At 42.9% G+C, this 25,559-nt stretch overlaps 1 protein-coding gene and 1 long non-coding RNA gene across 4 annotated transcripts in view; one reads left to right on the forward strand and one right to left on the reverse strand.

Moving 5' to 3' along the window:
- Positions 1-398: 398 nt before the first annotated feature.
- LOC142830448 (uncharacterized) overlaps positions 399-25,559 on the forward strand; it is a 43,048-nt gene continuing 17,887 nt past the window's right edge. Inside the window, exon 1 of the long non-coding RNA XR_012905687.1 lies at positions 399-529. This is a non-coding gene — a long non-coding RNA (uncharacterized LOC142830448). The remainder of the gene's footprint in view (positions 530-25,559) is intronic.
- The window catches only part of GRK5 (G protein-coupled receptor kinase 5), a 264,271-nt gene continuing 243,018 nt past the window's right edge, over positions 4,307-25,559 (reverse strand). The window contains exons 13-17 of one of the 3 annotated variants that reach the window (XM_075935366.1): positions 23,594-23,731; positions 19,401-19,538; positions 18,042-18,173; positions 14,407-14,475; positions 4,307-7,217 (exon numbers count right to left, since the gene is read on the reverse strand). In XM_075935366.1, coding sequence (XP_075791481.1) covers positions 7,122-7,217; positions 14,407-14,475; positions 18,042-18,173; positions 19,401-19,538; positions 23,594-23,731 — 573 coding nt within the window. In that variant the 3' untranslated portion in view covers positions 4,307-7,121. Of the gene's footprint in view, positions 14,476-18,041; positions 18,174-19,400; positions 19,539-23,593; positions 23,732-25,559 lie in introns of all 3 variants that reach the window. The other 2 variants (XM_075935365.1, XM_075935364.1) reach the window with 2 other exon arrangements.

Raw genomic sequence — 25,559 nt, forward strand, 5'->3', positions numbered from 1 at the left:
TCGTGACAGGTCCTGTAAGGAACAGGTGGGTGCTGGTAAGGTGAGGAGAAAACCTGGGGAAGGCTAAGTAGGTGGAAGTCCACAATGGTATCAATAAGGCGTATGGTGGAGAGAATCTTCATAGCTTCTCCTAGGGATTCCTGTACTGGAAGGAAACCAGTGAAGTGGCTTACTAGCCACCTGTAAAGTGGTATGAAGACTGTGAACTACTGGAAGCCCTGAGAAAAGGGTGTATGAAGCACTAGGCCCAAAACGGAGCTTGACAGACTAGACAGAAGGATTGGCTCTGTTTTTAGTAGATGTCTTGTGATCTTGGAAGGGGTGGCACTAAAGTGTGACCTAGCTAGGAAGCTGAATCACATGACCACTGGAGACCGGCTGTGACTGTTGCTGGAGGTGCCAGCTCTGGAGAGGAGGTCCTATGATGTCATGCCCAACTGGAGGGGGGCAAAGGGACTCCAGCTGTGCGCCTATTCTGCCGGCATCTAGCATGGAAAACTTCAACCTGAAAGGTTAAAGATGGGTCAAGGTAAGCCTAAAAATAATCTTATAAAAGGGATGTGCCAGGCAACCTTAATTCATATATAGCACTACTAGCCTTGTCTAGAATACCCAGATCTTTTGCTGTGACCTTCATCAGTAGATCTCAAAATGCACAATATAATCAGCTCCTTTTACAGAAGGGGAAACGATTTGCCCTTCTTCTTAAAATCCAGTATTTCACACAAGGGCCACCTGCAACAGTGATTACACATTGTGTGAAGATACATTTCCTTTTCTTTGTTCTAAACTTACTGGCCATTTCTTCCACTGAATGACTCACCGAGTGAGCTGAACACTAGCATATCTTTCCAGCAGGCACTGATCCTACTTCTTTGCTGGAATTTAAAATGTAATTTTTCAGTGTTTTGCTTGAAGTAAAAAGCAGAAATTCTGCAAAGATCAAAAGCCTTTTTAAAACAACAACAACAACATAATTTGCAAGGAAGTACTGTTATTTGGAGGACTGGATCAGTTCTGCATGCTTACTTTACCATCTATCACCAATTTAATGCATCCAACCTCAGATTTGTAGCATTTGTCTTTCTAGTTTATCAGGTAAAGCATAATATAGTGGTGAATACGTTACTAAAAACGTTAGGCTACTTATTGTAGTGAGGGGGAAATGATGAGTCAATTTTAACGGATTAAGGATTTTATTTTGAATTTAACCATGTGACACACACACAAAAATAAGCAGAGTAATTTAGGTTCCAAACTTGTGACTGAATGACTTCATCTGGATTTCAGTTGCAGCATCTGAGCCTTATTTTATAATACTGTCCACCTCTTTCCATGCTCCTTATTTATTTTACTTTTTAAAATCATATCATGACTGATGAAGGTATCCGCCAATAAGCTGTTCATAGTTTGGGAGAAACTTTCCTGGTAGGTATATTAGGAAAATACCAAGAAAGGTTAACAAACGGAAAACATAAAACAACCTAAGGAACTTACTGAAAAGATCAGATGACCTCTAGACTTTTTATAATTGTGGGAAAATTGGTTGAATATATTTGAATAGGCTGGTGTCAGTGTGAATCTGCATGATCTGATTTTACACAGCTGAACACCCTAAATTTTATTGAGCTTGGCAGTGAGACATGGCTGCTACATTTACTCAGCTTCATAGACTGAGACCATTTTGGTCCTCTAGGGTATGTCTACACTACGGGACAAGGTTGAATTAAGAGACGCAACTTCCGCTACATTAATTCACTCGACTTTTGGCGATGTCCACACTGCAGGAAGTCGAAGGGAGAACCCTCTGCCTTTGACTTCATTACTCCCTGTGGAAGCAGGGCTACCGGCATTGACTGAAGTGCCCCTCTCAGTTCGAATTAGCTGTCTTAACTAGACACCCTAATTTGGAGCATGGAAGATCAACAGTGGCCGCTTCGATCTCTGTAGTGTAAACATACCTTTAGTGCAATGGTTCTCAAACTTTCTGGCCAGCGGCCCATCCTGCTCAACACAAACCTTTCTATGGACCACCAGCCAGTCACCCATGACAAAAATGCCTTTGATTATCTCTAAATACCTTACATGATAAATTACTCATATTAGGCTACTGGGACATAAAAACTTAAATATGCAGCTATAACATAAGGGGCATATATAACTGGTAGGAAAGGAAATATTATTAAACACTATCAAAATAATTAAACAGTTAACGTACTGTAATTTAATCATGTTAGTTTACCGAACTTCATTTTAAATGAAGTAAAATAGTAAATCATATCCAAAACAAAAGGTTTCAAAGTTATCTTTATGTATGGCAGGGGTGGGGAAACTTTTTTAGGTTGCGGGGGCCTCTGAGCCACAGAAACATAATTTGTGCGCCACATAAGTGAGAGGCTAAAAACAACTCCCCAACCCTCATCTGATGTGGCCATCTAATGAGATGCCTCACTACCCTGGAGCTCTAGCCCCACTGGAAGGCGAGCGGGGGCAGGGAGGACCAAAGTTCAGGGCTTCCATCAGGCAAGAGTAACTCGTCTGGGTCCTGGGGCTAGCAGATTTTGCGAGCCCCTTTAGCTGCCAAAAATGAGGGCTTCAGTCTACGGGAGAGCACTGCCAGGGAGTGAATAGGGTTGCGGTACAGGAAGGGGTGGGGGATCTGGGTGGGCGGTAGAGTGCTGGCGTGGGCTGGGAACGGGGGTCTGGCTGGGAGATTGGGTGCAGGAGGGCATGAGGGTGTGAGGTCTGGCCACGAGGGAAGGTACAGGAGTTGGCTGGGGGTGGGGTGTCTGCCTAGAGGGAGGGGGCAGGAGTGGGCTGGGTATAGGGGGTCTGGAAGGGTGTGGGAGGATGCATTAGTGGGTAGGGGATAGGATTCTGGCCAGGAGGGTGAATGCAGGAGGCAAGGCAGGTTACAGAGTTTGTCCAGGAGGAATAGTGCAGGGGTAGGCTTCGGGTGCAGGGTTTTGGGGTGTGTGTGTGTGTGTGAGGTGTATGGGGGTACAGGATCTGGGCATGAAAGGAATGGGGGGTATTTACCTGGCTTCACACCCCCTCCCCCACCACTCCCAGGCAGTGGGTCTCAGGCATGACCTCAAGCTTCTCCCATTGGCTGCAATTCTGGCCAATGGGAGCAGCAGGGAATGCCTCCAGGCAGCACATCTGTGTGCTGCCATTGCACCAGCCAGAAGAGAGGGAGCAGTGGTGGGCGAGGCTGCAAGCTCCCGCTGTGAGCTGGATCTGGTGACGTTTGAGGCTTTCTTTCCCCCACACTGGGAAGCCAGCGCTGGTGCACCAGCCTCACCAGATGGGGGCTCGGCTTTAGCTGTGGCCCACTTGCAAGATGGCCATGGCCCACTAGTGGTCCACACACTGCAGTTTGAGAACCACTGCTATAGGGTGACCCCCCTATACTACATAGGCATAGAGCTTCCCCAAAATCATTCCCAGAGCCTGTCTCTTTAGAAAAGCATCTAATCTCGATTACAGATTTGTCTGTGAGGGAGAATCTGCCACAACTTGTGATAAATTATTTCACAGATTAAATTATTCTTATTGTTCCTACACCTTATTTCCCATCTGAGTACACCTACCTTCAACTTTTGGCCATTGAATCATGTTATACTTTGCTAGATAGGTTGCTCTCTGCTCTTTCCTGGTACTTAATGCAAACACTGTTTGCTACCAGCAAGGTCTCAGTTTTACTTTATGTCCTTTTATGATTTTTTAAAAAGAAATTGGAAAATATAAGAAAAATTTCACTAAGTGCATGGCAGTGAAAAGTGCTTTGAGGTTTCTGCCCACAAACACTTCTTCCGATGGGCAGTGGGTGAAGGTAGGGCTTGGGGAGGCAAGCCCTCCCTATCCTTGCCCCTTCTGCCTAGGCTCTGCCCCCCCCCGCCACTCCTTCTGCTGAGGCCCCGACCCCCTGAACCATGGGGAGGTGAGGCAGCATGCAGCCCCAGCCTCCCCAGCCCCAGAGCATGGGGGGGCAGCAACACTCTGCCCCTAGTATGCCTATAGTAGGTGTTCTTGGGGCAAAACATGGGCAGGGCCATACCTGGCGGTTTGGGAAGGCAATAGCTTCCTCTACCTAGTATACATGCTGCCCCTGCTCCTTCCCTAACCAATGGCAATGTAAGCAAGACCAGACATTCATAGTGATGAAGTTTAATAGATTTCTCTGTGGGTCTTTGTATCACCCACACCGTTCCCTCTTCTGGGAACTACCTTTTAAGGTTCCCTAAGCTTATGAGGCTGCAGCAATGGTGTTTGCTGGGTGTTTGCATTATATTGTGCAGCAGGAAAAGGAAATGAGGTTCATGGGAAACAAATCTGGCCAGTTCTCTTTGGCCATGTTTTTACTAAACGGAAGATCGTAGCTGCCATGATCGATCTTCCGGAGTTCAATTTAGCGAGTCTAGTTAAGACTCGCTAAATCAAACTCAGAGGATGCCCCCATCGGCAGCGCATACCCCTGCTTTTGTGAGGAGTAAGGGAAGCCGACAGGAGCATTTATTTCTTTCGGCCTCCCGCTGTGGGGTTGGAAGGGAACCTTGAAACAAGGTATGTCAACTCCAGATACGTGATTAACAGCGTTGGAGTTGCATATCTTGATTTGACATTCTCTTTTAGTGTAGATCAGGCCTTAGTGAGAAAGTGTAAATTTTCAGGAAGCAGATCAGAACATCCATTCATTTTTCAAATGCTGACACCCTCTGTTGTATCTTTGGCTAGTCATGAAATTTAATGTGGGATTTTGTTTCCTGATCATTATTCTATTTTTTAAGATTTCAGTACTATAGAGCATCTGGTAGTTTTTATTTCACCTCAGAAAGTGTGTATGTGAAATGAATTGTGGGGAAAATGAGGTTGGTTATCATCATCTTTGCAGACTTTCTGCCTTGTGTAGATTACACCAGTGCAAAGTTAATATTACCTGCAGGCCGTTCTGATCTGGTAGTGTGTTCCACCCACTTTGAATACAGCAGGGACAGATGCAATTTGACCACACAAGGTGTGAAGTAGTGGTGAATCAGCACAAGAAGGTCTGCATGTTTTCTCACTCACAAAAGAGTAAATCAGAAGTGAGAGTACAATTAAGTCCAGAAAATTCTCTTGCAAAGCCACTTGCAGCAAAGGTTGTCAAGGTAACAGCTTTCCAAAGTACTTAATAATATAAAATAATAGACACTTACACAACTCTTTGGAGTGCCAAAGCACACGAATTCTCTCACTATTCCCATGAGAGATGTGAATAGCATCATCCCAATTTCACAAATATGGTGAACCCACAGTAGAGAGGTTAAATGACTTGTCCATGGCCACATAGTGACTCACTGGCAGAGTATGTAGGGAATCTAACAATTCTTGGCTCCTGGTCTGATTTAAGAATTCTGGTTCCATCTGCAGGGATATTCATTTGGAGGGCAGACTTGGGGTTTTTCTACATTTCAGGTTAGCTCAAGATATAGCTTTGTTGACCCTACAATGATGCATACGCTATTCAAGAGCAGTTAACTCATTTGTTGACACCCTGAGTTAATGTAATGCTGACAGGCAGAATCAAACCTAGGTCCTATGGAGCCTGGTGCCTGACCCTCTAACTGCTTGATTTCAGCTAAGGCTGGATTTCAGCTGGATTTCAGCTAAGGCTGTAGAAAAGACTCATTCTTTCTCTCGGTAAGTGGTCTAAGTGCCCAGCTGGTGTGAGGGTTACACTAACACTGCAGTGAAGAAAAGCTCTTGATGACTATCATGATGTCTTGTTTTAAAGTCTTAATCTCTTGCCCAGGTTAAGCCATTCTTCCTTGTTCCATGCAGGCCACGTCATATAATTGGGTTTTTTAGTCAACGCTGACCTTGCCATACTTGAGCAAACTTCTACTATAGACATGCCTCACTGGTTCAAGTCCTAGTTTACACCATAGGATAAGATGAACTGTGCAAGTCATGTTCAGCGAGTACTACATGTTCACACTGATGCAGCTGTCCATGACTAAAGCAAATGTAGACCACGCCTAAGATTCTGACCTATAGTGGATCTACTGGCTAGAGAGGGGATGTGACAGAAAAATATTATAATAAAACATATACAGGCAGCAGATGTTGCAGCAATGTATGAACTTGAAACTGCACCCACTGAAATCAATGGTAACACTCCAATGGATTTCAGCAGGAGTGTTATCTGGCGCAATACTGGCTTATGTCCAATTAAAAAAAGGAGGGAAATGTGAGTAATTTTAATGTATTTAAATTAAAGAATTTATTTTTCTAAAAAAAAATCCCCAAACAAAAGCAAAAACAAAACAAAACAGTGGTTTGATCTAGATACAGCAGCACTGTGACATTAGTAGACATTATGTATGAAGAATTCAAGCATCCATAGAACACAGAAGCCATTATCTTCAGTTACAACCTCAAAATGAAACTAGTTTAATAAAACAATGTCAGAATCTCCCTTTAATAAAACAACAATAAAAAACCCTTTTGGATACTAGAATGATTTGTGTGTGTGTGTGTGTGTGTGTGTGTGTGTGTGCGTGTGCGTGCGCGCGCACAATACCAACAGCCACTAGCTCTTCTAACGGAGAACATTTGCTTTAATTTATTACAAAACTGATTTGTTGACTGAATTATGAAAGACAACTTTAACATTTCTTTAGAAGTGTCTGCTCCTTTTACAGAGACTACAGTATTAGCAGTGCTTAAAAACATTTACTCCTGGATACGCTTTTGAAATTAGATCAGAAGAACACTGTGTGTGTTTATACCAAATGTGAATTTTAATTTTCAAAGCAGGTGAAAAGACTAGTCTTAATATGAAACTCCGCAGTTTTACAATTTAATCATTAGTCAGATATGGGCAAATACATGATGGTTCATGACATCTTTAGATCTATCTACATTGCTTGGAAATGCAAAATGAAGTTTTTACATCCTCCACATTCAAAGTAAAGGCAAAAAGTTGAGTCTTTTAGACGAGAGTCCAGTATTTAAAAGAAGTGCAATCAAAGAAGATTGCACTCAACACATACAACATAACTCACATGGACTGGTTAATAAACACACTGAACAGCTCTGGGATGACGAGAATGGAAAATGCATTTATAATCCAGGCACTATTTGACATGTTTCTTCTTCCCTGGTAGTGATGCTTCCTTGGGGGCCATCGGATTTACAGAAGGCCCGGGATTCCCTTTTGAAGTCCTTTGATCCTAGAAATGTGATAATCTCTTTAATTTTCCTAGACAGGCTAGTAAGTTTTCCCAATATTTGTTCAATATGTATCATTCTAATTTAACACAGCATTGCAAGTAGCTAGGAATTCTGTCACATGTGCAACAACGGTTCAGCTGGTAAAGAGATTTTTTGAAGTTTAATGGGTGATTATCTTTTGTCCACTCTTTCTCAGCTATTTATTTTTAATATAAAAAGGGGAGGATCTTGAATGATTGTTCTTATTGACCAGCTCTCTAAGACCTGCAAATGAACACTTTAAAGTCGATTCCATGAGCTCCGAGGCAAAGTGCATAAAGTCTCAGATTCTCAAAAGAACTAGGACACACTATTAAAAAAAAAAAAAAGAACACTTATGTATGTGAGTTGTCCTGTTGTAAGAATTGCTAGATGAGGCTTAATTCATTCAAACAATAAAAAATAATATTGATATTTAGCATTTTTTATCTGGAGGCTTTCAAGTGGATTACAAAGGTGAATAAGTGTCATCCCGCCTTTTATAAGAACAGGGAAACTAAGACACACATAGGTTAATTTTGTTGCCAGGGGGAAGTCAGAAAATCAATGGCTGAGCTAGGGACAGAGCCCAGCCCTTCTGATTCCAGATCTAAACAAACAAACAAACGGGAAACCTGGGCCAGACACTCTGTCAGTGTAAAGTAATTCAGTGTTTGAGTCTCTCAGCATATGGCTCTTCCTTTATAAAAAAACGTGCTAGTATTCTGCAGTAACAGAACCCAACATGGCAGCTGATATTTGTATGACTGCTGAATAACGGGCTAATACGATAGCATGCTGGTCGATAGCAGACTCCTTTTTTTAAACATCCTCTCACAGCACTGCATGATATTAGTTACCTCAGAGGGTACATCTACACTACGGGCTAAAGTTGAATTAAGATACATAACTTCAGCGATGTTAATTATATAGCTGAAGTCGAAGTAGCTTAACTCGATTTTTGGCACTGTCCACACTGCAAGAAATCAAAGGGAGAACACTCTTCCTTCCACTTCCCTTACTCTTCATGGGAACAGTACTACTGGCATTGACCGGCATGCCCCATCAGTTCAAATTAGCGTGTCTTCACTAGATCCAGTAATTTGAAACCAGCTTTGATCTTCTCTGTAGTATAAATGTACCCTAAAGGAGTTAGCCGTTCTGCAAAGAAGCTGGTAATATGATTTATTAACCCTGTTTGCTCGGCTTTAGCCCAAAGACACTATTATTTTTTAAATGACAGGTTGAGTTAGTGCTTGTGAAAGGCTCTGGAAAACGATGTCCTCTGTTTAGTCATGTAACATGCACAACTTCTCTTGTACTTCCTTGCTAATGTTTCTCAGCCCAGTCTGGGACAGCTCAGGAGAACCACCACAGAGGACGAGGGCAGGTCAGTCTGAATCCATTCACCCTGGGCCTCTGTGTTTTAACTACCCTCAAATGTGCCGGTGCTGTTTTGATGAAATCGGCATCGTGCACTAGGCATGTATGAATGTTATTATTTAAATTAAAGTAGCAGCCCAAGACCTCAACCAGAACTGGGTCCTATAGTGTTAGGTGCTGTTTACACACACAGGAAGACATGATCCCTATCCCAAGAAGCAGACTAAGCCACGGGCATTCTTTCAAAGCAAAGAGAAGTCCAACTTTTCCAGTGCTGTTTAGAGAATGCTCAGGAGCAGTGGATGAGCAATCTCATCTTGATCAATATATTTAACATGTGGGAGGGAGTGTTACAAACTCTGAAGAATTTGTGAACTTAAAGAAGGGAACCTTTTCCATGTACACACCCACACACTAATCTGGTTCTCAAATTGTACTGAGGAGCACATAGACACTGTCTCTCCCTGATTCTGCTTATTTTGTTTGTACTTCAGAAGTTTGTGTATCTGAGGCTTCTCTGCTGAAAAGGTAACTGGCTTTGAAATGTGAGACTTGGGTGGAAAAAGTAAAGATGCCAGCTGGATCTAGCTTTGAACAGGAGAGTTGGTTTACAAAAATAGTCTCTGCTGGATTTTGTGTGTTCTATTCTATGTATACTCTGAAAAAGAAATAAAAGCATCTATAGTAAGACACCAATCAATCAGCAAAGTCAGACTACATGTGAGTTACTTATAATGAAATAGGACAAAATTACCCATGGAGGGGAATGATCCTGTAATGCAGATGGAACCAAATCTGGGACCTCAGGAGCTTAGTGTATAAGTCTTTACATGAGCTAAAAGCCAGCTGGCTCTCAGCTAAGGCTGTAGAGCAGACTCATTGTCTTGCTGCATGGGACAGTGAACTACACCCAGTAGGTGTGTGGATTGCAATCACAAATGACTTCAAATATTTCTTAAAGGCATTCAAAATTTCCTTTGAAAAAAAGAGAGTGGCAATTGAACACATCCCATAGGGCACGTCTAAACTACATTCCTCTTTTGAAAGAGGAAAGAAAATTAGGCAAATTGAAAGTGCAAATGAAGCGTGGATTTAAATATCCCACGCTTCATTTGCATATTTGCATCCGAGCGCTTTTTCAAAAAAGGGTTTTTCGAAAGCGAAAGCACAGTCTAGATGCGGTTCTTTTGAAATTTTTTTTTTCGAAAGAACCCATATTGCTGAAAAAATGAGGAGTAAGGGTTCTTTCAAAAAAGGGTTGCTTTTTTCCTGAAAGAACCGCATCTAGACTGCGCTTTCACTTTAGAAAAACCCTTTTTCGAAAAAGTGCTCAGACGTGAATACGCAAATGAAGCGTGGAATATTTAAATCCGTGTTTCATTTGCCTAATTTACATTCCTCTTTCAAAAGAGGAATGTAGTCTAGACATAGCCTAAGTGTATATATATTGAATAGATCTGGTTCAGTACTATAAGAAGAGCGTTCATTAATATTAATTTGAATTCCTATTGGCTATTTGGTTTGACCAGCTTTGTGCATTATTTCATTTGCATGAATAGGTTTTTGTGCATGCATATCTTAGGAAGGCTATTTGTGCACAAGTATCCTTATTTTCACATGAACAAGGTTATAGGAGCACACTCAAAAATATTTGTTTGCTGTTATTTTCATGTTCTAGAAGTTTCAGTCCAAACAGAAAGCAGAAAAAAATGCCATGTGACTCCTTCACATGTAAAGAACAGCAAATCATTGAACTTGAAAATTGTTCAGCACTCTATTTGGAGAAGACTTAAAAATAAATCCATTTGAATTCAGAATCAGTCTGTAAATGATTTCCAACAGTCCACTCATACAAATAGTTCAACCAGCTCAAATCTTGTGCACTTCCCAGAAGGATCTTGTGCTCTAACTGGAAAGATAATAGATTAAATTAATCTTGTGCTGGAAAATTATGAAATAGCTGTTTCTTTCTACTCTTTTGCTATGTGCAAACCCACCTGAAATTTATTTATTATGATTCAGAGTACTAAATGCTCTCTTGCTAGCAGTATGGTCTCTTCAAAGAAGTAGAGGCATTGAACTCCCATAGCTCCCATTGAATTGAGAGTATTCACCATCTCTTAGACTCAGGCTTCCTGTGTTTGAGAGAGCTAGTTTGTGCAACAGATTGATTCACTAGAGTTCCAGCCATAGAAATCTGTGAGACAATTTTTACCGGCTCGCACGAGTGAGCACAGTGTGTTCTCAGCCCAGTCTTGAGTGGGATATTAGCCACCTAACATAAAACAAAAACAAACAAAAAAACAAAACAAAACAAAACAAAACAAAACAAAAAACAAAACAAACTGCACAGTGTGACATTGTAGGTGAGCCCTGTGCAGGATAATCCCAGGACTGGTGGTCAAGACTGGTATTGGAGGCTTTCCAAGATGTTCCTTCTAGCCAGTGTTATCAATTGGTCATTGAACCTCAACAAACAGCCTCCCAGGGAGGGTTCTGTGTAATTAGGTTTCTAACCTCTCATCTAAATGGTGAAGCGTCAAAACAAAATGGAAAAAGGAAGCGGAGTCCTCATGGATCAAATGGTTACAAATGTCGAGAACGAGCTCCTCCCACACAAACTCTTCACTCACTCACAGTTTATGATGAATATTCTAAGCGACTCTTACAATGATGCTTCTCCAAGGGTCTCATTGCATTCACGATTTGAGCCTCACCCCTCTCCCTTGGGGAGGGGGCAAATATTATTATCCACATTTTCTAACGGGAGACAGGCCTGCCGATGTGGGGTGGGAGGCGTAAGGGAGAAGCTGCCCTGGGGGCTGGCAATTTGAAAGGGCTTGGGGTTCCCAGTGGCCACTGCTGCTTCAGCATTAATGGCAGTGGTCAGAGGTCCAGGCCCTTTAAATCACTGCCAGAGCTCGGGGTGGGGTTGAAGGGCTTGCTGGGGAGGCTAGTCCCCAGTCATGCCCCTTCTGTCTTCCAGCCAGCCCCCATGCACTGTGACCAGGGCCTGGAGAAGTCTGTCAGCTACTCTGATGGGAGGGAGGTGCCTCTGTGATGCTACAAAGTGAGCAGATGAAACAGATTCTAACTACCACTTTGCTTAGCATTTGTGCTTATGAATTAACCGGTTTGAGAGCGCACTGGCATACTGTGCACACAGAGAACTGTGCAGGTAGTGCTGGCATGTGGACAGCATCCTCGCTCGCTGAAAAAACTTGGCCCCATAAGGATATTCTAGGCCAAGTTCTACACATAAAGCTTTGTGTACCCATTGGTACTGAAACAGCGTGCCTACATTAAGCCCCACAGATATGAAGGCTCGCCTTAGATCCACACTTTGAATTCACACTTACATTTCTTAAAATGGGGTGAAATCTACCCCGATGCAGAGGGTCTGTGCAAGGCGACTCACAGAACTTAACCAGTGGGGAAGCTTTTTGGGGGTCGGTGGTCGCTGACCCACAGAAAAATCAGTCAGGGGCTGCACACAAGTGAGAGAGCAAAAATAAAACCCCCAACTGAGAAGGAGAAAGACACTCCCCACATTCCTCTTGCACACCAGAGCCTACAGGGGGCGAGGAGGAGAGGCAGGCTAGTAGATTTTGTGTGCTCCAGCCCCACAGAAGGGGGTAGCGGGGCTGGAGTGTTAGCACGGGCTCCACAATGCTGGGGGTAGCCCTGTGCCTCAGGGGTTGGATCCAGGCAAGCCAGAGGCTGCATCTGCCCTCCAGGCCGCAGGTTCCTTCACCCCTGGTCTAGGGGGGACAAATGTAGGAGCAGCAGGACAAATGTTTCCCAACGTGTCAGCCGAAATGGACAAAGCTGCATTTGACACCTTTGGTCCTGCATGGCATGTTTAAGAATAGATGCATTCCTAGCACACAGCAAGCATGTGCTAAGTGGTTCACAGTGTGGATATTGAACCTGACTGAGCCTGTCGATACCAGTGGCACAATTGTTTTAAATAACGATTTGGGGTAGCCTAAGATGAAGCATTGTAGAATGAAAAAAGGACCAACTACACTGTTTTACAGTGGGCACCAAACTCAGCTAATTTCATCACCGGTGGAGTGGGCCCAGAAAAGGAGTGCTGCCATGTTTGATGCAGGCAAGGGGCTCTGGAACAGCTCACTTGAAAGTGGACTGGGGCAGAATGGATAGAATGGATTTGGACAAACTGAGATCTCAAACCTTTATGGCTTTGGCCCCTATAGCTTCCCTAGCCCACACAGACACGTAGAGCCGTCTCATACACTGGATGGTTCAGGGCAGTCGCCCCAGACACCATAAGTCTTCAGGGGGATGAGGGACTGGGGCAATGCCATTGGCTCCACTCCACTCTGCCTTGCCAGTTCCCGGAGTCATTCGGGAGATGAGGGGTCAGGAGATTTACGAAAGGGGGAGAATGGGGACAGATCGGGGCTGGGTAGGGGATAGGGCTTGGGGGAAAGAGCAGAGTGGGAACAGTGGTGGGGCAGGGAATGGAAGGGGTGGGAAGAGGCGAGCGAGGCCTCGGAGAAAGGGACAGCGTGGGGACAGGGCAGGGGCTTGGGAGAAAGGGTGGAATGGGGGCAGGGCAGGGGCAGGAAGAGGTGGAGTAGGAGTGGGGTTTGGGGCAGAGTCGGTGGTTGTCCCAAGCCTTGCACCCGCCTAAGGACAGCCCTGCAGACAGGGCTATAGAGTCAATCTCCTGGTAGCTGCTTGACATGAACAACTGTCATAAAAGCCTATCACTTGTGGTTTGATCCTGTATCACTAAAATCAATGGAAGCTTTGCTATTAATTTCAATGGGTGCGGGATTTCAGGCCTTTGAAGAACTGATGACAACTTGTCTTCCTTATCTCCTCTTGCTAATATTTGTTCTTCCTCTCATTAGCAACAGTAAAAAAAAAAAAAAAAGTTTGAAAAGGAGGGCTGAAAACAGGATTCCATTTAAAACAATAAATATTGTGATGCTCTAACAACAAAAATAAGTGCAAATCTCAACAGTGCTGGTCCCATGACGTTACAGATCTCAGACATAGCAAATAGTTTTCTTAGATGCAGCAAAGTCTTGCCTACATATTTTAGCATTTAATACAAGACTTTACAAACCAACAAAGGGGAAAAATGTATGCAGTGTTGCTGTAAACCAAATATACAGATGTAAAATAATTAAGAATAAACTGTGCCATAAAAATACATGTCAGTAAAACCAACTTGAGAAAGTGAAATATGAATAATTTTTTTCACTTACTAAAAAGAATGATTTCTCATTTGAGGCTCTGGAAGTCTTGAATCACATTTCTTTTAAAAAAAAGTCTTAAAACACATGGCTTTACAGCTGCTACTCAGAAAATATACACCCCCAAAGTCTGACTTTCATTTAAATACAAATGTACAAAATGTAAACTGAGACAATAGAGAAATTTACAAAACTTTTCTTTAAAAATAATAAAGACAAAATTCAGTTCTAGTATGATGCTATTTAAATACGTGCAAGTAGTCATGTTCGTTGAATTTCTATTGCAATGTTCTACATAGACAAATCTGATTCACACAATCTTGAGTGCCACCTCCAAAAACAGACCTGAGTGGAAATTTCTTCATAAAATGTGAGGCTCCACTGGAAGGAATGGATAGAATATCTCCACTGGTGGGAGATCTTTTTTTTTTTTTTAACTCAACGGTGGATGCTCTCTCATCCTTAGAAGCTCCATAGATTATAGTGAAAGGGTGCAACATGTTGTTTCATGAAAGTTGAGTTCGAACTAGCTGCTTCCGGTAGAATTTGAACTTACATGATTTGAATTTATGTGGTGATTTAAACTCGCCTTAGAATTCGGTGAACCCTTGGAATTGTTTTGATGCTGGAGAAAGGAAAAAAACAATATTTATATCCCCAAAATATCCCATACCTGCCTTCTGCCTCACATTATCCTGCCTGTTTCTGGTCTTGTAACATTGTGAACATTCAAACAAAACTTATTGAGTGTGCTGATCCTTATTCACCATGGGTCAGGAGAACCATGGCAGCTCTCCAAAGCAACAGAGAAGATGATACAAGTTAGAGAAATCAATTCAATACAGCATAAACAGTTCTGGCCTCTTACGCCTTGCCTTAATCTGAGCATGCCTACTCACATTTAGAGAGACATGCCTTGTAATTCCAATGTATTGTGCTGGGCTCAAAATGCTATGTGGACAAAGGGTCCATATTTTCTAAAAAAATAAGGCCTGTCATTCTTAAATAGAGTCGGTGGGTAGGTATGTCAGTGCCAACACAGCAAAAAGTGTTAGGAATTGCAAATGTGGGCTCAGCACACACCACTGCAAAGAGGGCACCGTGCTGTGCATGTATAGTAGCAACAGGCAGAACTGCACCTGCAACCTCTGGAGTTTGATGCATGAGCCTTTACTGCATGAGCTAAAAGCCAGCAGGCTCTCAGCTAAGGCAGCAGAGGAAACTCATTCTCTCTCTCTGTAAGTGCCACTACACGAGACAGTGAACCACATCCAGTAGGTGTGTAGATTACCCATGCAACCCAGGAAAATAAGAAAACTAAGTCTCAGTCGTGAGCTTCAGTCATGCAGCAAGGAACCCAGGTGAAGAAAGGCAGAAGAGGTGCTCGTTTTGGGATGGAAGGAACCGGGTTTGGGTTCATTAGCATGACTAGTTTCCCAGCCTGGCAGCCAGCTTTGCTAAGGCACCATTCTTAATGGGTGGTCTTTGCACTGACAGTGCCCAGGTGCATGGGACACAAAGAAATCAGAACAGCCTTTGGCTATGTCTAGACTACAGAGTTTTGCCAAAAAACCAGCCGTTCTCCCAACAAAACTTGAGTTACGTCGACACTACAAGTGCGTTCTTTTAACAGTAATCGAAAGAACAGAGGGCTTTTTGCCCAATTGGTAATCCTCATTCTACGAGGAAGAAGCCTTTTTGTGAAAGAGCTCTTTCAGAAAAAGGCATGTGTGGACAGGGAAGAGGGAGTTTTTTCAGAAGAAGAGGGAAGAGGAAAAAGCACAGGTGCCCTGGCGGCCATTCTGTCGATAGCAATTGCTGCTTACATAAGAACATAAGAACATAAGAACGGCCGTACTGGGTCAGACCAAAGGTCCATCTAGCCCAGTATCCTGTCTACCGACAGTGGCCAGCACCAGGTGCCCCAGAGAGGGTGGACCGAAGACAATGATCAAGTGATTTGTCTCCTGCCATCCCTCTCCAGCCTCTGACAGACAGAGGCCAAGGACACCATTTTATCCCCTGGCTAATAGCTTTTTATGGACCTAACCTCCATGAAATTATCTAGCTTCTCTTTAAACTCTATTATAGTCCTAGCCTTCACAGCCTCCTCTGGCAAGGAGTTCCACAGGTTGACTACACGCTGTGTGAAGAAGAACTTTCTTTTATTAGTTTTAAACCTGCTCCCCATTAATTTCATTTGGTGTCCTCTAGTTCTTCTATTTAGGGAACTAATAAATAACTTTTCTTTATCGGCCCTCTCCACACCACTCATGATTTTATATACCTCTATCATATCCCCCCCTCAGTCTCCTCTTTTCTAAACTGAAAAGTCCCAGTCGCTTTAACCTCTCCTCATATGGGACCCATTCCAAACCCCTAATCATTTTAGTTGCCCTTTTCTGAACCCTTTCCAAGGCCAAAATATCTTTTTTGAGGTGAGGAGACCAAATCTGTACACAGTATTCAAGATGTGGGCGTACCATAGTTTTATACAGGGGCAGTAAGATATTCTGGGTCTTATTTTCTATCTCTTTCCTAATAATTCCTAGCATCCTATTTGCCTTTTGGACTGCCGCTGCACACTGTGGAAGTTTTCAGAGAACTGTCCACGATAACTCCAAGATCTCTTTCCTGATTTGTCGTAGCCAAATTAGCCCCCATCATACTGTACGTATAATTGGGGTTATTTCTCCCAATGTGCATTACTTCACACTTATCCACATTAAATTTCATTTGCCATTTTGTTGCCCAATCACTCAGTTTGGTGAGATCTTCTTGGAGTCCCTCACAGTCCGCTTCTGTCTTGACTATCCTAAACAGTTTTGTATCATCTGCAAACTTTACTACCTCACTGCTTACCCCTTTCTCCAGATCATTTATGAATAAGTTGAAAAGGATTGGTCCCAGAACTGACTCTTGGGGTACACCACTAGTTACCCCTCTCCAATCTGAAAATTTACCATTTATTCCTACTCTTTGTTTCCTGTCTTTTAACCAGTTCTCAATCCAAGAAAGGACCTTCCCTCTTATCCCATGGCCATGTAATTTACACAAGAGCCTTTGGTGAGGGACCTTGTCAAAGGCTTTCTGAAAATCCAAGTATACTGTATCTACTGGATCCCCCTTGTCCGCATGTTTGTTAACCCCTTCAAAGAACTCTAACAGATTAGTAAGGCACGATTTCCCTTTACAGAAACCATGTTGACTTTTGTCCAACAAATTATGTTCTTCTACATGCTTCACAATTTTATTCTTTACTATTGTTTCGACTAATTTGCCCGGTACTGAAGTTAGACTTACATGCGAGATCTTTCGAAAAAGCACATTGCTTTTTCAACGCGCTTTTGCAGTGTGGATGCTCTCTTGCGTAAGAAGTTTTTCAGAAGATCTCTTTCGAAAAAAGCTTCTTGCACAAGAAGCCTGTAGTCTAGAACTAGCCTTAGTTGGATCTAGGTGCTGCACCAGGGGTTACTAAAACCTTGAGAGATTGGGAGGGACTGCGACCAGTGTCGGGAATAGAAAGTGCCCTTAAATTCCAGCCTAAACAAACTGCAGTCTATTGAAGAGAACATGATAAATAATATGGTTAGGAAATGGGATTATTTTCTGCTGAAAATTCAGATTTTTCAGCAAACTGAAAAACTGAAAAGTATCAGCCAAGCCCCCAAATACTTTCATTTGGAAATGTTGCTGCAGCGTCTCTTGGGAGTCAGATGTCTCATGCTCCCATTCTCCTCTATGGGCCAGACTCACTAGTCAGACAACATTGCCTATATTTTGGGTGTTCATTTATTTAATGAAAACTTGACATTTTCCATGAAAGCAGACAATTTTCTCTCTCACACACAAAATCATTTAGCTGAAAAAAACAATTTTCCATTAAAAACAGTTTAGACGGAAACTTTTCAACCAGCCCTAATAAATACCAAACTAGCTAAGGCCGGTCCTTGGAATGTTGAAAGTACTGAATCAAATAAGAATTCCTGCATATGGACTCTAATTTGAACCACCTGAACATACGGAATCTGCAACATCAAGCAGAAAGTTACAAGGAAACTGTGAGAACAAGCCCTCCCTGGTATTTCACGGCTCTCTCATGATGGAAATACCATCAGGGTAGCATACATATTATATAGAAAAGTTCATCAGCACTCAGAGAGGCTCTTTATGTTACATTTAAGATCTCACCTGACGTTTAAATATTCTGTGTAGTAATCCTTTCTTGGGTGGCTCTGGGGGGTAGCTTTTGTTTAGGTCTGGTGAAATAGTACCGTTTGGTCCAAATACATTTAGTTCTTTAAAACACTCTGTTTCTATCATCTGGTAAAACACAGAAATAATAAAAAGATAATAATGCATTATTACTATTATTTATTAATATTACAAGATACTCCAGATCCCCCATTCAGAATCAGGGCTCCCATTATATTAAGCTTTGTACAAGCATGAAGTAAAAGACAGTCTCTTACCTAAAGAGTTTATAAGCTAAAGAGGGACACAACAAGATGCAACAGGACACTTCTCAGGCTATTATCATTAGGCAGTTTACTGTGGCTGTTCAGTAAACTGAAGATGTACAGTTCAATTTTCAGAGTTAGCATCCCAGCCTAAACACCACATTCACTTTCACTGGGAGCTTCCGTAACTAAGCAGTTTTGACAGCTAATGCTGACAGCCCAAGACAACCTGACCTTGGCCACCTTGAGGTAGAGTCTCACTGTTCAAAACAACAGGGCAGTTTAGTCAGCTTCCCCACCTTATTCATCACCTCTCATGAGGAATGAATGCAGTATAAAAAGAATCTTTTGCCATCAAGGGTTTGAATGGGGAAAGTATATTGTGTTAGAGCAAATTGTGAACTATACTGGCAGGAGGAAACCAGGAAATAAAACCTAACAGAAGGCTTCAGTCTCTAATGCATATGATTCTGCACTATTCCAGTTATTAAGAGAAAACCCCTTTACATTTTGCATTGCTTTTCTTTTTCTACATTGGAGAATATAAAATACAGATTGGCTTGATCCCAAAAGGCTGGCTTTGAGCCCCACCTCCTAGACTATGGGGAAGTTTACACTTGGATCTGAACTTCACTGCTGGCTCTGTTTCTACAGCAGGCAGAACAAATCCCCCAATCAAAAACCCTGGCACTTGAGGAAAGTTCAGATCCAGATTCAAATGCCGCAGCTGGGGCCCATCAGATACAAAGTAATGAATGAGATGAGTGTCACAAATAGAGCACCACATTAAGGCAGCAAGCCATCCTGCGGAAGTTCTTTGGAGCTGCTATCAGAACATCTCTATGGAAATCAGCAGGAGGAAGTACAGGCGTGCCCTTGCCAATTTACACAAATATGCAGAATCAGCAGATAGAGTCACCTGAACCTGACATCTGTGGTACTTTATAGATCCTGAAAGAGTGCATTTGTGACTTATGAATGCATTAGAGTCTGGCACGTCACCCAATGGGTATATATTACTGAAAGCATACAAAGCAGCCCGAGTTAAGAAACTGCATTGGGGTTATATATGATCATGGTGTTCCCTTACCTCATTCTGCCATGGAATAGATACAGATCCTGTGGAAAACTTAGAGTAGAAATCATCATCAGTTTGGTCCAGGTTTACTCCTTTCACTGTGGAGAATTGCTCGATGTCTAACACATCCTTGCAGTACACTGCTCTGGGCTGTCTCAGCAGAAAAAAAGCAAGAGAGAAAATGTCTTTGAGTTTGCACACATGCTTTTATTCACACACTCATTCAAGTGAGAATGTCTGACCACAAGTGACTAGCTGCACCCTGCCTTCCTATACCTGCTCTGCCCATGTGTTTATCATCAAAGGCTGACTTGCTTTGAGCATTTAAAGCTTTCTCCTTTGAAGTCCTGACAGCATCAGCAGAACCACAGTGGGTTTTAGTCATCCAGGTAGCATGTGACTAAGAGGTTAGGGGATGAGGACAGAAAAAATAAGATAAGGTTAAACAAAGTGTAAAAAAATAGCAGTGTTTTTTTTGAGAGAGGGACATACACACCAGCCATTCAAAGACTAGAAAATCTGTACAAAATGCACACCTGCCATGGCTACCCCAATGAAAGTCTCATTCTGCTCAGTCAGTTCTTGTGTTTGCAATTTGGAGCTTTAAAGGAATTTATACTAAATGCTAAAAATCACAGAGGAAGTTTTTCTGTTGTTTGTGTTAATAGCTCAGCTCTTTCTCAGCCACTTGAACCTCTCAAGAGCCATTCCTGTGAACTGCTATAATTCTCACTGCTGCACTTCTATAGATGCAAAATCAAGTACCTTTAACTATTTTGATAAATTTCTTAGTGCTCTGGAATGACTGCCACCTCATTTTGAAGAGACATTTCCTCAGCTAACAGACCAGTAATCAGCCATATTGAATAGAAAACAGAAATACTTCCTAGTGCAGAGGTGGGCAATAATTTTTACTGGGAGGCCATTTAATGAATTTTGGTACATGGTCACAAGCCAACTTCACCCTCCCTCCCCCTGAGAAAGGCAGAGACTCAGGTGGAAGAGGCAGAGCTGAGAACCAGCTTCCCCCCAGAGTTGTCTGGGGCTGGAGGGTTTGAATTAAAAACACAGCAGAGGGCTCACAGCTCCTGGCTCCACTGCTACTGCATTGCTTGGCAGCCATCCAAGCAATGTGGATATTTAAAAGGCTCGTGGCTCCGGCTCCGGCTCCTGCTGGGGTAGCACCATGACTAGGGACATGAATGACTTGCCAACAGGGTAGTCGGCTAGTTGCTCTCCCCTGCCTTGCTGCCTCTGTCAGAAAGAGGCAGCAAGGAGGGTGGAAGGGAAGAGGGTGCTTCAAAGTGGCAGCACCGCGTGGAGCCTAAGGCCAGACCTTGGGTGCTTTGAAATGCCATGTGCAGCTGTACCCTGGAGACTCTCCAGCTGGCCCCGGCTCCATGCAGCGCTGCTGCTTTGAAACCCCTCAGGGAACACGGGGCCAGTGGGGGATTGCTTGAGTCCCCTGCTGGCCCTGTGCTCTCCACAGTGCTTTTGCCTTTGAAGTGTAGCAACAACCCTGGGGCCATTGCTACACTTCAAAGGCAGAAACACCCTTATTGACTACTCGAATAGTCGATGCAATTCGATGCATCGACTGTTTGATTAGCCAAATAATCAAAATTTTACATCTCTAGCCACAACTGTAAGCTGTGAGCCATTCAAATAGGATCCTGCTGCCTTAGCCATTGCCTGGAAATTTGTGGCACAGGCAGCAGGATATAAATAGACAGCGGTCAGATGCAGTCCGCAGGCTGGATCAAAGCGTTAGGAGGGCCAGATCAGGGCATAACCAAGATGCAACTTGCAGAATTAGTGTAGCCCACAGAATTCTACAATGGGATCTACTTCCATGTTTAGAAAGATTGCATAAATGTAGCTTGCAAAGCCTAGAGAGCCCAGCGTGCAATACTTTATCTAGAGAACTGAGCGATCTGGCCAAATCCATCAAAATGAAGTGTCATATGCTGGACTCTACATTCTCTGTCTGGTGTGCATTCTTATTAAAGATGAAGACAGCTATGGTCTACTTAACTTTCTGTGGGGGCAGTATGGTCCAGTGGCAGGAATGTGTTCTCTTCCCACCTTCATTCCTGACTGCGTGATCTTGGACAAGTCAATTAACCTCTATGTGCTTTAGCTACCCTCCCTGTAAAATGGCTGTAACAATACTTTACCTCTCTTTGTAAAGAGCTTTCAGATCTATAAATGAAGAGAATTCTGTAAGTGCTGAATGATCTAGCTTAGGTGTAGCTCTTGTGTCAGTAAGTTGCCAGCCTGCCCTTTAAGGGACACAAAAAATGGTGTGTCTCTATTTAGCAAACACATGTATGAGATGCCGTCTAGCCATTACATGCCACAGTTCAGCTTTCCATAGGCTTTAGCTCATCCCATATTTGAGTCCAGAATTTTCTAATTTTCTTCATGAGAAAGAAACACTAGTTTGTCTCCTATTTCTTCCCACTGAAGCAGGTCAGAACACGATGGGCTAATTCATAGGAATAAGTAGGCTACATAGTAAACTGCAAAGCCAACCAGAGCAGCTAATGTAAACCTGTGTAGCGTTTAAACCGCTCTGGTGTGATCGAGCTTGCAGCAATGCAAATCAGAGCCCCCAAACTATTACTTTTCCCTAACAGGCTAAAACCATATGGGAACTTTAGGGTGGAGAACCTTTTGTGGGTTGGGGGCCACTGACCCACAGAAAAATCAGTTGCGGCCCACACACAAGGGAGAAGCAAAACAAAACACAACAAAACAAAATTCCTCACTGACATGTCCCCCAACTGAGAAGGAAAAAGACACTCCCCACATTCCCCTCACACACCAGAGCCTGGGGGCCTCAGCCTAATATATTTTGTGTGCTTAAGCCCTGTGGAGAGGCGACGGAGGAGGGGAGGAGCTGGATCACCAGTGTGGGCTTCCCAATCCTGGAGGCGCAGCCTGAGTAAGTCGGGGCCACATCCACCTTACGTTCCCAACCCTTGCTTTAAGGCTAGAAAGTCTAGCCAGATAGACAGGCTAGGAAGAGGAAAGTTATCATGGAACTCTGTGCATAGGGGAGGAGATATACACCACAAAGGGCTTTGAAAGTTTTATTACTGTCACTGCAATACAGATCTTCAGTGTGTGCAATAGCAAGGGGCAAATCTCTTGAGGAGGATCAGAATTGGGATCTATTTCAAACAACTTGAGAAATGCAGTCTTTGGGAGGTGTTTGATACCTAAACCAGATTCTAATTTTTTTTTATAATGGGCCAGACTTATTCACCCAAATCAGAATATTGGGCTGTTTCAATTCCAGATCCAGAGTTTAATCATTTAATCCAAAAGCGTAACTAGCTAGGGTACTTAAATAGCCCTCATTACTGCCATATCTGACTAGCTCACAATCTACAAAGTATCTATCCTCACATCATCTTTCTGAGATCAGGCAACAGATTATCCCCATTTTACAGGTCGGAACTGAGGCCTGGAAAGTGTAAGGGCTTGTCTCCACTATGCTGGGGATTGACACTGAAGCAGATCTCCAGTATATCGATTTTTGAGTGCTCTCCCATTGATGCTGGTACTCTCCAGGATGAGAATAGTAGCTGGCATCAATGGGAAAGCAGCCCCCACTGACCTTTCCACATGCAAGATGCCGCGGTAAGTACATTGACTTCAGCTACACTTCTTGCGTAGCAGAAGCGACGTAAATTAGATCGATGGCAGGGGTTAGTGCAGACAAGAAATAAGACCAGACCCAGGTCAACCTGGAAGTTTCTAGTGGTATAGAGAATTGAACCAACGTCATCAAAGACTTGACCATTCTTCCTCTCTGAACAAATATACATAATGCTTAGCTGAACTTTGTGAATCTCGTATGTCTTCAAAATTGGACTAGGAATTCTGTGAAAATATGCTTTCTTGTGAACTGCCTGCTCCTTTCCAGCTGGAGCAGCTTACAGCGCACAAAAAGGGGGAAGAAAGAAACGGAGTTCTTCTGGGACCCAAGAAAAGACTTAGTTTTAAGTTTGGGGCTCAGGAAAGGGTTTTATTTAAATGTGCTCACCATCTTTACCGGCTATCCACAAAAGAAATGAAACAAGGCATTGTCAGGCCTAGGAAATATAAGGGAGCAGTCATTTTCGAAAGAAATGTGTGTGTCATACATTCTCTTTAAATCCAGGTAAGATGGGTTCCCTCTACTGTATGCTACTCACATCAGGGACAAAAGGAGGGTCCAACATTCCCGCTTCTAGTCGCTTGAAGTTCATGCTCTTAAAGAACGGGTGCTTCTTCACTTCTACTGCACCTTCCCCCTGGCATCCCAGCCTCTGCTTCACATCTTTGGCCAGTAGCTGAAACAGACCAGGAAAGACTGTAAGAAAGCCTGAAAAGCAAGAGACTTATGATCATATTTTCCCTCCTGTTTGCACTCGAATACTGGTTGTGGGAAGAGGAGAATTATTATCATCACTTAGCATTTGCATTGTGATAGATTCTCAAGGCTAAACTCCATTGTTCTAAGCATTATTCAAATACAGAGACAAAGGTCTGCCCAAATTGCTTACAATCTAAGTAGTATTGTCCTATATCCGATAGCCTTCTCTCACTTAGGCCTTGTCTGCACTTACCTGCACCACTGATCTATTTCAGCTGTGGAAACAGTTTAGCTGAAGTCGTCATATTCACTGCAGCATCTTGAATGCAGTAAGGCTGATGGGGGCTGCTCTCCTGTCAACATCGGCTACTCTTCTCGTCTTGATGGAATACCAGCATCGACAGGAGCACTCTCAGAGATTGATTTATCATGTCTACAGCAGACACTATAAATAAATGGCCGATGGATTGACCCTGCATCAATCGATCCACCATGTAGCGTAGACAAGGGCTTACTTTAAATGGGAGGTTTAGAGAAGAGGAGGTTTGATATGCTCCCAGTGAAGTCTGATTCATGCTAGCTGAAGGTCCAATATGTGTCAGTATCAACAACGTATCCAACCTTCATCAGCCTGGCCTGGATTTTTACAGGGCAGCACAGGACACCATTTCTGCATGGCTATATCTGTTCCTCGATCCTAAATTCAGGTGTCTTGTGATGGACTGAGGGAAGCCCATTGGCAGCCGTGGAAGAGATCTGGAGAAGCCAACAGAATCAGTTTGACTGCAGGGATTTTCTCCCTGCTGGCAGAGATTCTTAATAGGGCAATGGGGATTAACTGAACTCAGCATAATTGATAAATTAGATAAACATGCACAGGAAGATAACCACAGAGAGATGAGTGTTAGAACCAGGATCCATAGGGAGACCTCTGTTTATGATAATTGGTCTGGGAGAGATCAATTAGTGGTTCAATGAGTGAGCTGTTTTGATGGATGAAAGGGTAGAATGTACAGGTATCTGTTGCCTAATCCTTTTAGATCAATGAAAACAAACCAATTATTGATAACATGGTATTTATTCAATCTAATTATTATTTTTTAGCAGTGAAAGAAAGGCAGTGCTATGTATTAATCACTACCTTTGTTCAGCAGCTGATATATCTATCTGGGATGGTCTAGACGGTACTAGGTCCTGCCTGGTACTAGGTCCAGTTCCAGTGTTCTATGAGTCTATGTTTCTATGCTATGACATGACAAATTTCTGACATTCTCCTGAACTGTAGAACTGATCATGACCTGAAAGGGTTGTGGCAGAGAGGTTGTCTTCATTCAATTTAAGTGGCTTTTTCATGTATGCATATGTTTTTAGCCAAAGCAGTGACACATGAGCCAGAACTCCTAATAAACTCATACCACACAAGAGACTGCAGTTGGCTAATATTGTGAAAAATACCACCCCACGGTAAATCAAAAGAAAATAAACATGCAATAAAATCAACTGATTTTAAAAAAATAAACTTAAATCTGTGTGGATATCCTCTCTAGCAAATGCTGATTTCTAACACTGGAAGATTGGGAGAGAATAAAGAAATCTGTCCTTTTAAATGAGAAGTTACTTACTAGAGTCAGGGAAATACCACCTGGGGAACATCCAATTGGAGAGTTTTAACTCAAACTCCTTTGGCAGTCTGATTCCAAAAAGGCAGTCAAAAACATATGCTAAATGGAACGTGGGCCGATCAGGCTAGCATAAGCCTGAGGTTAAAAAAAGGACTTTATCACAGTAGGCTCATAAGGTGTGTT

Source organism: Pelodiscus sinensis, chromosome 8 (genome assembly GCF_049634645.1).
Source record: "Pelodiscus sinensis isolate JC-2024 chromosome 8, ASM4963464v1, whole genome shotgun sequence".
Lineage (NCBI taxonomy): Eukaryota > Metazoa > Chordata > Testudines > Trionychidae > Pelodiscus > Pelodiscus sinensis.